The sequence below is a fragment of the Panicum virgatum genome, chromosome 1K (assembly GCF_016808335.1).
Source record: "Panicum virgatum strain AP13 chromosome 1K, P.virgatum_v5, whole genome shotgun sequence".
NCBI lineage: Eukaryota > Viridiplantae > Streptophyta > Magnoliopsida > Poales > Poaceae > Panicum > Panicum virgatum.
The window spans coordinates 50,911,894-50,925,923 of record NC_053136.1 but is presented as its reverse complement, the minus strand read 5'-3'; the positions used below and the strand labels follow the sequence as shown (position 1 = coordinate 50,925,923).

Genomic DNA, 14,030 nt, shown 5'->3' with positions numbered 1-14,030 from the left:
CTCCAAGTCCGGCAGACCATTTGAACTCATAACCTGAGATACCATGCTGCAAAGTAGCCATTGGGTACCCGTGCATAATCCACCAGAACAAAGTACAGATGAAATCCGTCTTCGAGTAAGAGAATCCGCGAATGAAGCCAAGGTGACACATGTCACTTGATCTATATGAAAAACAAATGCGAAATTGAAGATGTCATCACCAGAAATAGTTGCAAAGTCCGGAGCTAGCCCTTCCAACACCAAAGCTGAAGGTGCAACTGCCGGAGAGGAGTCACCACTGGAGGCCAAGCCGACAACGCGAGGCGCCGCCCGCTAGGCCCCCACCATGGGAAGCCGTGCAGGAAGCCACCGGACTCCCACCACGGGGAGCCTCGCCCGCGCCGCAGACACCATAGATGCCTGCGCCACCGTCCGGGCGCCGCGGGACAAGCCTCCCAACGGCACGACGAAGAGATGCGGAGGACATCGACGAGGAGAGGGAGGAAGCTGGCCAGCAGCACGTGTTTCCCACAGGATGCGAGCAGATCCTTGCCGCCGGCCATCCTCGTCTCTGACCGGGCTTCCGGCGTCGAACTCCGGCGGCGGCAGGACTACGGACGGGTGTCGGAGGAGCCCCTGGCGGTGAGGTCGGGTGCCGCCGCTCGAGTCGCCGCAAGAGCGACGCGGGGCAGATCCACTTTTTTAGGCGACGCCGCTTTTCTGAAAAAAGGATCATCATACATGTTATTGTGAAATCTCATCCACAAACGGGATCAACGGATTGACAGTGCCATTGTACTGCACTATGCTAATATTGTAGGAATCCACCACTGAATCTTTGGTAATGTTAACTTTGGTGGTTACTGATCTTTGCTACGTAGCAACTGGTTCCAGTGTAGCCTTGTCCTTGGAGTTGTGATGAGTTCTAGACTTGCGCGCAGTGTAAGAACGTGGGGGGACACAGCTCCGAGTTGGATTCCTGGACCTGGGGGATTAGATGTCATCCAGCTTCCTAACCTGAAGAAAATCTCCGCCGGCCAAACAAACGGACCACCATATAACTCAATCAAACGGACCACCGTATAACTGTCGTCGTTGTGACAGAACCGTCAAATTAAAACTCTAATTAAGCATAATGGCCATCTGTAAGGATCACCGGGGTGTCCGACCCTAGAGGGGGAGGGGGTGAATAGGGTCGCTAATCGCTTTTCTATCCTAGGGCTCAATCTAATTGCATAAGATAAACCTAACACGTCCTACACATGCTAGTTGTGACTAAGGTTTATCTATGCTACCCTCTACTTACCCCAAAAGACTTGCAACCTATAGCCAATCCTAATCAAACTAACTAGGAAAGTAAAGGTAAGCAAGAAAGAGTAAATGTGGAAACGTAATGCGGTAAGTAAAGCGGTAAGGGAGAGGATATGCAAACTCCCGTGAAGACACCAAGACACACGATTTAACGTGGTTCGGTTAGGACACCAAAGTCCCTCCCTACGTCCACGGGCACTTGCTCACAAAGAACAAGTGGGATGCCGAGTCTCTTCGCTTGATCACCGTCTTGCCACGCCTCCAAGGCTCCCGACAAGCAAAGGCTAAGTGACGCCAAGTCACAAAGACGAGGTCACCGCCACCGTCTATCTCGAAGCGTCACCACGGCACCGTCTTCACTATCTTGGAGCTTTAACACCAAGTAAGGGCCTCCTTCCCCGCACAAAGTGTCGTTGCCACTCCACACCAAGTCGGAGGGTCACACGACGAGTACACAAGTTGCTTGCCGCAGCAAGACTTTCTCTCAAGCTAGTTCTCTCAAGAACTAAGCCTAAACAAGCACTAAGCACTCTCACAAGTGTGCTTAAGCCTATATGATGTACAATGAAGCTCTATGGTGGTTGGAGATGATCTTTAACTCTTGTATACTTCCTTGAACTCCAACACACTCAAATGACCCGGCCTTGGGGGTATATATAGGCAGCACAAGCAAATATAGCCGTTGGAGAAAAGCTGCCAGAAATGTGCTTAACACCGGTTAATCCGATGCTCCCCAAATTGCCATCGTCGGTTTAACCGGTGATACTAAACTGCCCACTGAAAACTAGCCGTTACGTGTACGGGCAATCAACCGACGCAATCGACCGGTGTATGCAATATTAGCGTCGGTTTAACCGGTGAGTGCAACTGTCCTCTGATCCTTGAAAAACAAACTCTCTGGACAACTGCACCGACGCCATTAACCGGTGCATCATCGGTTCATCCGATGTATGCATTTTTCTTGGTCTGCTTCTGCAATTGCACCGACGTATTCAAACTTCCTATCGTCGGTTCATCCGGTGCCAAACCCTAGCCCGCAGGCCATCTCTGTCATTGCACCGATGAGTACATTTTGCCTTACGTCGGTTTAACCGGTGATACTAAAACTCCCAGACGTGCTCAAGTCAATGCACCGACGTGTGTAATTTGCTTGGCGTCGGTTCAACCGGTGACTTGATTTCTTTTAGGTTTCAGGGCGCTGCCCTGAGACCCGCGAGGGGCGGCTCCCCCTCGACCCCCGTCCGCTAACCGGGTAGCGGAACCCCCGTAGGGGCAAGGGCCTAGCTTCGCCTCTCTTCTCTTTGCAATCACTTGAACCTAAAAGCCTGAGTATATCATCTAAGCAAACACATTAGTTCAAGTGTTGCGTGTGTCATCAATCGCCAAAACATTATATTGAAATATGGCATGAGAGGCCATTTTCGCTACACCATCATTTGAACATATCGGGCGCATTAGCTTAACGGTTTAATTTGGCGACCCTTTCTCAACCCACGGCCCGATCGAAACAACACCGGTAGTCCCACGCGACGGTGGGCGTAGATAGTACAAGCACGACAATATACTTAAAAATAGAACAACACGACATAAATAATACACAACTTCTTACAAACCCAATTCGAATACAGTAGTTTTACAAAGTTTACATAAATAAAATAATTTACAACTTTACACTAGGGAAGCCAGGTTCAAACAGAAAGCAACCTACAACTAATTTAGTGTTCAGCCACTGCATTACCGGTCAGACCGGTTCGACCGACCGGTCAGACCGGTCTGCATGGATTCCCCACGTGAACTACCGGTCAGACCAGTCCTTCGACCGGTCAGACCGGTCTAAGCAAAACAGAGGAGTTGCACCCTCAGCCCTCAAGCGTGCAACCCGCCAATTCCCTAATCTAAGGGTCCCGCTCCACGACCTGCCACCCCTCTGCATCCCGGCGGATGAACTTGACATAACAGGGGCAGAAGTCGACGTCCTGGGGTCCTGAAATGATTTGGGTAGCAACAAATCCTGAGCAACTAATACTCAGTAAGACTTACCCGACTATTGGGTATACTTAGCCCACATATCTAGACATGCAAAGCTTTTGGCTGGTGGTTTATTTTGCAGAAAAACATCTAACAGTGGATCCTTATTTTCAAGATTTTTGCTCCAGGTTCTATATAAATTAACCATGATCTAATATTTGCCTAAACATCTAGATCAAACATGGTAGAACATTAAGCACAAATCAAAGTAGAATCAACATATATAATATAATCCATGTTCCATCTCATATTACTACGCTACGACTCGATCAAGGTGCCCATGTCCGAGAGCGACTGACGGCGAATCGATTCGATTTAACCTTGCAAGGTGGACCTAACCAACACGGCACGCAAATGCCCCGTCAGACCCCACACACCGACCTTTCCCCTCCCCGCCTCGAACTACAGGACCGCCCCACCATCATATGGTCAGCCGAGCTCAATGTGAGTCCACCAAAAGTAAACATATGCATCCTCATTTCTCTGCGACTACTCGACTACCCCAGGAGGTGAGATGGAGTCCTGTACTTTCGAGGTGAGGCAGTACTCGGCTTACCGGTTTCGACTACCTCCTACTCTCGGCATGCGGTTAGTACAATACAAACATGATCAGTAGGGCCGACAACGGTACGGTCCTTAACCGACACAGACGGAGCTACCCTTTCTCCGCCCGGTCTCAAATTCTATTTTCCCTTCAATTCCAAGATTAGTAACTCATATATGGGAACATGAAATATCCTATATCTCGCGAGTAACTGGAAATTACTCGTCTTCTACCAAACCCTATTTAGCATAGCACGTATATCGTCTGACATATACTAGTATAGAACTCATGGTACCTAAGAGTTATGCATCTAAGGTTCCATTCAACTCCTACGACTTTAATGCACCAGAATAGATATATATACATATACAATGTTGCATAATTTGAAATAGGGGTTATGCACCGGGGCTTGCCTTGAGTCTGCGGCTCAGTGCTAGGGTGAGATGGTCCTTGGGCCGACTCCTCACGATCCCCCTGCTGCAGGGCTTGCCCCTGCGGCTCCTGTGGCTCCGCAACCACCTCGTACAAAACCTCCTCCGTCGCGGCTGCTACACGTGTGCATATGCATATGATATGAGAGAATGCATGCACGACTTGCAAAAATTACAAGTAATCAACAACCAAAATAATTTCTAACCAATTGTACCAACTACCCCGACTTTCACCCTCTCAGCCAACACCCCACCGGTCAGACCGGTCCATCCGACCGGTCAGACCGGTCACACTTAACCCAGCCGCACCACCGATTAGACCGGTCCCTCCGACCGGTCAGACCGATCCTAACCAGAGCAAAAACTAGAACCCAAGTCGCGGCTAAACTAGCCCACCAAAATTCAATCCCTTCCAGGCACTAGCTCAGAGGTGCATATAGATGATCTTGACCCAAGGAATTCGACTAAAATCCTCTAGAAAGATGGATTCACCCAACCCTAGGTGAAATATCTTGGATGAGTTAACTAACCCATCAAATTCTAAATCCCTTCTAGGCTTTAGTTCATGAATACAATTAGAGGCGTTTGACCACAGGGATTCACTTATAATCACCTAGAAAAGAAGATCGAACCACCCTAGCTTGTTTACCTTGAATGGGCTTCTCCCCCACGAAGAACTTGGATTCCTCTTCACCCCGGAAAGGAGTACATGGAGGAGAGGATCAACTACGCAAATCCGAAGCTCACATGGCCTTGAAATCGAAGGGAGAGGGAGGATTGAAGAGCTTAGGGCTTGGTAAGGGAATGAGAGGGAGAGAGCTCGGGCAGGAGCTGAGTTGTGCGTGGTGAGGATGAGGGAGTGGTTGGGAGAGAGAGAGGAGAGTGGTTTAAATGATGTGAGCCCAAAATGGTTGAATCAGCTTCGACTGGTCAGACCAGTTGCCTCGACCGGTCAGACCGGTCCGGCCCAGACTGACAGGAATTTTTGCTAACTCATGGTTTAGTGTTTAGGTTCGAAAATAATGCCCCAGATTAAACTTAATTAAAATTAATTAACACGTGGGTGTTACAGTCGTCTTCGCCCCCTATTCACCGACATCCTCGCTCCGCGCCGTCCTACTCCGGGCTCTGCCGGCTTGCCGTGCCGATGCTCGGCCTGCTCCCCATTGAACAAAGAGATCGACTCGTCAGACGAGGACGTGCCGCGAATGCTGAGAGCGTGGAAGGCGAATTGTGCGGAGGTTGGAGAATGGGAGATCGACGGCGCCCTGACTCTGGAGGTCGATGGCTGCATCCCACGCGAGCTATCCGGACTGATGGACTGGGGAAGCTCAGGGGGAACGGGAGTGCAACCGGCAGTACGGACCTCGATACGCGTGAACGGCGGCGAATCCGTGCGCACGCAACCAAGTGACATTCACGAATCCACCAGATCGGTGTGCGAAATGCCGTCCACCACTTGCGTCCGCGCGCACCGCCCGGCAAGTTCGGCATCCTCGATGACAGGCGCCGTCCCGACGTCCGCCGGGAGGTCCGGCAGCTGCGGCCGGATAATCCCAAGCTTTGCGCTTCGCGTCAGCACGGAGGAGCTCTAGTTCGACCCAAGCGGCGTCATCCCGTCTGTGCGTGCTCCAGAATTGATGCGCTCGACCGTACCTTGCGTGCTGGCGTGAGATCGGCGCTTAGCTTTCCTAGGCGTCTGCGCCAGCGAGGCAGCGACCTTCTTCCTCGACGAGGTGGACACGGCCGGCCACGACGGACAGCACGGTTATACGCTAGGAGCGGCGCCGGCGACGAGGCGCCTCCGGCCTCCCTCGCTGTCGCTGGCACGGATGGTGGACGGGTTCGACGGCCGATTGAGCGTACGACCTGCGCGTGCTCATGGCGATCATGCATGGCTACGTCGACATGGAGTTCACGCCTGTGACGATGACTTCGAACAGGGAAACGATGACTTCGTGCAGTTTGTGCCTAGAAGAAGCAGGGGAATTTGTTTAATCCTTTTCAGTAATGCTTTCCTTGTGAAACTATGGCTACAGAAGTTAATCCTTTTCAGTAATGCTTTCCGTGCTAAGCTCTGTGTCCTGTTAGTGGTGTTTTCACCCCTTATTTCTGAATCTTGCAATACAGCAACCATTGCGTTTCCAATTGTACAACACCCAAATTAACCAACTTGTTTATCTGCTGTTATAAGCCAACGATCCTGCTGTCCTATTGCAGACAAACAAATTGCTGGTGGAGTAGTGGAGATCTTCAGATGGGATTTGCCCGTTATGCCAGGTGCAGCTTCAGTACTCGAATTATATTATTTAATTGGCGCCAGCTTCAGCATGCCTAGGTTTTGTCTTGTTGCCATTCAGTCAAGCAGAGCTCAAGCTTCAGGTTCCCGGACCTTTAGTACACCTCTGCTGTTGGGTTCTACTTCTCCAGGATCTAAGTTTACAATGTTTCTTCTGCATTTCGGTAACTTCTCTTGGCACTTGTACTACCAACCTGCGAATAGAGCTCTGGGATGGGGGGCGGGGTTCTTTGCAAACGTTTTCAATCTTGGAGACTTTTTTCAAGTTCGGAAGTATGGCGCTGCAGTCGTTGCACCCGTGACTCAGCTACTGTTTACATGTGCTGGTGCATGATTGCTTTTATCATTGAACATATAAGATCAGATTCTCAACATTCTTCCGGTCGTTAAAGGTCGGCGCCTGCGATTTTGTTTGCATAAACAATAGCATTTCCCCCTTGTGCCATGTGCTGCCACCAAGCGAACTGTTTGCAGGGGGGGCGTTTGTGATCCTCCGACGCATGGCAAGTTGTTTGTTATATGGATTTGTCACATGATTTCCTGGCTTCGTTTGTTGTGTTGTCCTTGGAATTGCTCAGAAGAGATAACTAATGTTCATACAAAAAAAGGGATAGCATTTCCCATGTGAAATCATGTGGGCTGGTGTTATATAAACGGCATGTTGACGCAGCTGGTGGTGCCAAGGTACTGTTTAGTTTACACCCCCATAAACCCCGTAAACGCAAAAAAAAAAAAAAACATCATATCAAATGTTTCGACACATGTATGGAGTACTAAATGAAGTCTATTTATAAAATTTTTTGCATAGATGGGCTGTAAATCGCGAGACGAATCTAATGAGCCTACTTAATCCATGATTTGCAACAGTGATGCTACAGTAACCATCCGCTAATAATTAATCTATTAATTAATCATGGATTAATTAGAATCATTAGATTCGTTTCGCGATTTACAACCCATTTGTACAAAAAGTTTTGTAAATATACTTTATTTAGTACTTTAAATTAGCAAGATTCCATCGCAAAAAATGTTTGCGTTTCATCTAAACACACCCCAAATCTTTGTGGCACTTCTCTTGATTTTTGCTATTCTGACCATCATCAGAAGAAGTCAGTCGCCTCTGTCTCATGTTTATCAGTGCATGCTATGGTTGGCCAAGGCGGGGTTTTTTTTCCCCCGGAAAAAACGAATAAGATTCATAGTGGCAATTCAGATGCTCGAGGAGTAGATGGATCTTTGTAAAATGGAAGGCGAGGCTTCAACAATCTTCACCGAACCAAAGAGGAAGCGTCGAGCAGAACGGGCTAAACCGCTAGAGCCTGATTGGCCCATATGGCACCGATCGAGGACCACCACAGCAGCATGCACGATCATTGCCTGCTTCTGTCCACTGATCGACAGCTAGGTGATGTTCTCGTGGCCTGGAGACCTGACAAAGAATGAAAGAAGGGCTTGGATGCTGCCAAGCGTCACTGTGCGAACACGGGTGTGCTCACAGGCAATGAACATCAAGCAGAAAAGGCGACGGCGATGATAAGGGCAGGTAGGGTAAGCACCACCCATGTTGCAATCTGCAGTCGTCGACACAATTTTACGCAGCCAAGACGCTTCTTCATCAACCGTTAAATTGCGCTGCAATTTGCATGGTCCCTGAAAGCATTTACGACGGGTATGTTTTCTGCCGCATTTTGTTCTGGTTTACTCGGTGGAATCGGCCTTGTTAAATACAGTAAACGGACAGGTACGCGTCTGTGCGGACTTCGAATTATTGCGGAAAATGATTCGAGTGGGCCTATTTCGATACTGGCCCATCGGATGGCGTCGCATTGCATGGCCAACAGCGCAAACCCCCACTTGGCCAGCGCTCAACTCACAGCAACGGCAGGAACTGTTCCTCGTGTGAGGCATGAGAATCGGAAATAACTCCATCTCTTCTCCAGCTTTTCAAAAATCTCTTCTCCCTATCGCTCTCATTTCTTTTTTCCTCTTTTGTCGATGCAAGATACAGTATCTACTGTTCCTAGCGAGCAGGCCGGTAGCAGTTGCTCAAGCACTAATTTCCCGGGCCTCTCCAAACTGTGAAGCATGTCAAATCCTCAATTCTTAGACGTGCGCTAGGGTTGGGCACCTCGATGAAATATTCGATACTGACCTCGCTTCGCCTCACACATCGGCATCACGAACGCTGCAGAAATCTATTGCAGCAAAGACTTTGCAGCTAGCTAACACGCCATCACACCACCACCACGCCTCCTCCCTCGGCAGACGGCAGCTTCTCTAGCTCCCGGACGCAGCAGAGAGTACCAATGGCATGTAGGCGAGGGCTCGCGAGACGCCAACTCGTGCAAGGCAGCCGCGCGCCGGTGCACATGGTCTCATCAATGCACGCAGCGCGCGAGCACTGTCATGCCCCTGTGAGATTACATACGGTGACCACGACCCTGACGCCGCACAACCTCCGGTAGGCACTCACACATGCTAACCTTGCCTTGCTATCCTCTGCTAGCACTGGACACTGGTGCGTGGTGCTGATGGTCGCCTTACCACTGTTTTTTTGAATAGATCGAGGACCTTGTTGATCGGTTCGGCCATCTGATGGTAGCTGGTAGGGGTCGGACGATCACTGGAAAAGGCAGACATGAACCGCACACTGCCTGTCAATAAGGGGAGCTGACTCTGCCAGGTCCCAATCGATCTTCGGCAGAGCATAAACATCTAAGCGCCTGTAAGTACCTAACCTAGACAATCTTTTTTATTTTAGTTTTCTTCCGGGTGAAGGGTGTTTGACACGATTTTGATACTGGCTTGTTTTCAGGAGGCTGCTGGTTGGAAGGTGAGCACCAGAATGGTCGTCGTCAGGATTTTTTTCCACTCGCGCGTTCCATTACCAGGAAGCAATTGCAGGCAGGGTGTGGAAATAAAATTGATGAGCGAGTCATCGCAGTATGATACTGATTGAAGCAGCATGGCGCCATGATATATATGTGGAATTTGTTTATGGGGGCATCTGCATTCCAGTTTTCTTTTAAAAAAAAGGTGATTGCATTTATAAATTAGCAGGTGCAAAGATTTGAAGCAAGTGCCGTTGCCAAAGAAAAAAAATCAAGCAGGTGCGCTTGCGTTTTGCATTGTACTGCTCGTACTGTCTGGACTTAATTTGAAGTGGGTCTTTTATGCTGTGGCAATATTCAATGTTGATGGTGGCATGATGGCAAAGCCTTTTTTCTCTAGTTATGATGAACTAATCTTCCTTTTGCAAAGAAATGATCCAACTGGTTTTCCACATATGCGGTGGTACTGATGATATCAAACGATCCAGGCGAGGAACAAGACAGCTTCACTCTGAGCCTACAGCATACATGATACATCATCAATGTACCATCCTGAAGCTTTCCTTTTGGAGCATCTTCTGTGGCAGATGTTAGAGGATCGCACAAAAAGAAAGGCAGAAGATTCTCATACACATGAATAGTCCCAAACAATAGAACAACCCAACACCCAATACTTTTCCTAGCCGTTCCAGCTGAATAAATACCATAGTTTGGTTGGAGTTTGGTGCTCCATCAAAGTACTTCGAAACCGCACAATCGCCTGCTGGATGTTAGTGAAGGTGCAGGCCCATCACCGAACAGAAGGTTGACCTGGACCCGGTAGGTGGAGTGGATCCAAATTAAACCACAACCTGTTAATATTCACCTCTATGGCTCTATGCATGGAATCGGACAGGGACTTCGGAATGAAAACGCCGAAGCGCCACCAATCGATGATCTTTCCTGAAAAGAAAAATAATGAATACAGACAAGCTTTTGCTGTCAGCTGATCTATGCTCTCGCGACTTGAGAAGAATCCCCTCTACTGGCCAGGCCGTGTGCAGGTGGAAACTTGTGCACATCGGTAGGCTGCGGCAGCTGCTGCCGATCGCCATGGACTCTGCTGCTAGTGCTACTGCTAGCTAGGCCATGGTTTTCCAGCGTACGTTCACGGTGGCCGGCGGTGGACAAGACGTACGCGGCAGGGAGAGAGCCGAGACCCACCCAATGGCCGATCCCGCCAGGCCGCCCTGGTCCGCACGCCGCCGGCGAAAACGACCAATTGATGACGGCGCATGCAAGGGCTTCCTTTCCCCCTCCCCGCTGTCGCCGCACTGCAAACTTCCCGACGAGTACAAACAACTCCCCGAACACGTACGTCCTAACGCCCGTTCACGTGCGACCCCCGGGGAAAAAAAGGCAGCGAGGCCGACCCCGGGGTAGTTTCAGCTGGCCGGCTGGCTTCCCTCCCCCGGCGGCCAAAAGGACCGCGGCGATCACCGGCACCGGTCGCTAGATCTTTTCGCCGAGGAGGGAGGCAGCGCGCGCGCGCCGGGGCACGACGCCGTGGCGAGCACCAACCACCAGTAACCAGTTCACCGCTTCGCCCCTCGGAAACCGCTGTTACCGCGCCAGCCGCGGGCATCCGAGCACGCACGCACGTCGCGTATACGTGGCGTGGTGGGGTTCGGTCCGGGACAGACAGAAAAAAGGAGCAGTGGGTAGGCTGGCCCGTCGGCATATATACCACCTCGGTCCTCGGCACTCGAGCGGTTGCTCTCGCCTCGACCCCGCCCCACTCGCTCCGCCTCGCCACCGGCGCTCTCCTCCCAGAGCAGAGTCGCCGCCGCAGCCGCTCCCAAGTCTCCCTCACGCGTGCGCGGGGATCGCTGCCCCCAGCAGGAGAAGCAGCGGCGGGATGGGGAACTGCCAGGCGGCGGAGGCGGCGGCGGTGGTGCTCCAGCACCCGGGCGGGCGGGTGGAGCGGCTCTGCTGGTCCACCAGCGCGGCCGAGGTGATGCGCGCCAACCCGGGCCACTACGTCGCGCTCGTCACGCTCCGCGTCGCCGAGGAGCGGCAGGACGCCCCCGGCGGCGAGCGCCGCACCGTGCGCCTCACGCGCGTCAAGCTGCTCAAGCCCAAGGAGACCCTGCTCCTCGGCCACGTCTATCGCCTCATCACAACCCAGGGTAAATAAAAGAGATTAAAAAAAAATTCTTCTCAAGTCCAAATCGCGGTACGGGCGCCGTGCTCTTGCTGCGCGCTGATGAACAGCAAGCTAACCTGCGCCGCGGTGCTGCTGCTGCAGAGGTGACAAAGGCGGTGCAGGCGAGGAAGGAGGAGAAGCAGAGGAAAGCGCAGCAGCAGCTGCTGGAGACGAGGCAGGGCAAGGCGAGGGGCGCCGCCGAGGACGACGACGAGGACCAGGCGGCGCTGGACGCCAGCCTTGATCAGGTGGGTTACATTACATGGATTAGACTTTGCCTCTTCAGTGCATCAACTGCTTTCCAATGCACGCTCTCGCCATGACCCATACGACTTTTGAGGGGGTAGTTAGTTGTTCATCTCCTCGTGACTATGATGATGTCCTGTTCTTGTCACTGGAATTTCTGCCACTGTAGGAAAAAAAATCTGACGACTGACACACGTAATCATCAGTTAGTAAACAAAATTACCAAAATTCCAGGAGAAATGCATTCGAGAATATTATTGATTATAGCTCCTTTTATTTTAGAGAAAAAAAATAAAAGATGTATAGATAACTAACTAACTGATGCTACTATAGCATCCAGAAGGAAGTAGTACCACATTAGATTAAGGGACAGATTAATAAGTGATGTTTCAACTAATGTCAGGAGGAAGAATCTTTTCCGGGAATCTTTCCCCCTTTCTTCCTATTTGTTTTTAACCATGGCAACATGCAAAGGTTCCATCTCCTGATTACTCTGCTGCTCTTCCCATCTGACTGCAGTTGGCGCGTCAGGACAATGGCAACCGGAGCTCCAGCGCGCGGCACCGGCAATGGCGGCCGTCGCTGCAAAGCATCGACGAGGCCACCAGCTGATATGTCAACTCATACACCCCGTACCACACAAAATCGTAGGGCCGTAATCATTGACCGGTAGACCTGTATTTTCGGTGATCACCTGGCCTCAGTTAGCTCATCGCAAGGGCTGCTACATTTGCTTGCATACTGTGACTCTGTGAGTGGAATCTGACACCCCAGGATGAGAGGACTGCCTGCTTGGACTGGAGTGATATGCAGCAGCCTCGAATCAGTGTAAATTTTCAGGTCTTCGTCAGGCGCTTGTTAGTGAGACTCCTTGCTTTCTCCATACGGTTTGCACATGGAATCAGAACAAGTTAAAGTAGCATAGATCTAGAGCCAGAGATGTCCTGTACTGTACTTGCTACACTCTCTTGCTCTTCAGATGGGAATCAAAGCGCATAGCTTTTGAGGATATCTCAGCGTTTCTTTAATAGTGTTTAAGAATGTAAGTTGTTGTCGATGCCAAATAGGCAATCATAAACTCAGTGCCAATGATGCCGGCAGCAGTTGGTGGAATCATCGGAGCCTTTTGGGTTGGAAGCTCATCATGCGTGTTCGCGTCGGCGGATGCTTAGAGTAGAGGCTCACGCACCGTTTGTTTAAGCCGCTGCTGATGTTGTGCAAGAACAGGACAAAAGGCAAAGGGATTTCGAAACAGATACCTAAACTGAGTTAGTTGCTCGTAAAAAAAAACACTTGTTTTCACATGCGTCTGAACCCTGCAATTCTCTACTATGCCGCGCTGAAGAACACAGGGCTGTCTGACTGTTCGGCTGTAGATTAATGGACAGTTGCTGGTGTAGGCAGCCCACTGCGCTGAGCACAGCTCACCGTAATGAATGGCCAATGGCTCTATCTGCTAACCACTTGTGCTAATCTAGGCAGGCAGCTCCAAGTTGAGCTCAGTTGCCCGGCGCTGGCCATTGGCCGTTCGAGTATTCAGCTTCAAGCTCCAGCAGTTCGGTTTTGCAAGTTGCAACGCCTGCAAACAGTCAAAATAAAGCGCCTCCACATCTCAAGATGCCAGACTGCCAGACCTTTCCTTATTTACCGTGGTGTTCGTATGATGCCAGCTTTTGACCAACCTCTGGAGCAGCCAGCACCACGCATACGGTTTCTGTCCAGCTCCTTTGATGTGTCCTTGGGCGAAAGGAGCTGCCTGGCTTGCGTTCTGTGTGGAGAGCAAGGTTAACCTAACCGGTGGGAACCGGTCCGGTTTGACCGGTTACCGGTCAAACCGGGCCGGTCCGGTTCCGGTTTCGGCCGGTACCCAACCGGCCAAAATTCAAATTTTAAATTTGAATTGAAAAAATGAAAAATTTCCAAAAAATTCCTAAAAATACTTCAAGGTGTGATGAATCTAATGGTGTCAAATTTTCTCAAAAATTCATTCATTTAGTATAGTTTGTGGGAATTTAAAGTTAAATCAAAAAAGAAAAAGAAAAAAATGGGCCGGCCCATGAAGGCCCACCGATCAAACCGGTCAAACCGGCCGGTAAACCGGTCAAACCGGCCGGTAAACCGGTTGCACGGGAGCTTTTTGAATTTCAAACCGGTCAAACCGACCGGTAAACCGGTA

General features: G+C 50.4%; 1 protein-coding gene across 1 annotated transcript; it reads left to right on the top strand.

Moving 5' to 3' along the window:
- Positions 1–11,161: 11,161 nt before the first annotated feature.
- On the top strand, positions 11,162–12,957 carry LOC120641357. The gene is made up of 3 exons (XM_039917443.1): positions 11,162–11,591; positions 11,711–11,856; positions 12,374–12,957. The coding sequence occupies exons 1-3, from the start codon at positions 11,321–11,323 to the stop codon at positions 12,464–12,466; spliced, it is 510 nt and encodes a 169-aa protein (XP_039773377.1). The 5' UTR covers positions 11,162–11,320; the 3' UTR covers positions 12,467–12,957.
- Positions 12,958–14,030: the final 1,073 nt, after the last annotated feature.

What these genes read in the sequence shown, in the direction of transcription:
- LOC120641357 (XM_039917443.1), top strand. Translation starts at nt 11,321, where the DNA reads ATGGGGAACTGCCAGGCGGCGGAGGCGGCGGCGGTGGTGCTCCAGCAC. An exon ending in TCGCCTCATCACAACCCAGG is followed by an intron (nt 11,592 to 11,710) that starts GTAAATAAAAGA and finishes CTGCTGCTGCAG; the next exon opens with AGGTGACAAAGGCGGTGCAG. An exon ending in TGGACGCCAGCCTTGATCAG is followed by an intron (nt 11,857 to 12,373) that starts GTGGGTTACATT and finishes ATCTGACTGCAG; the next exon opens with TTGGCGCGTCAGGACAATGG.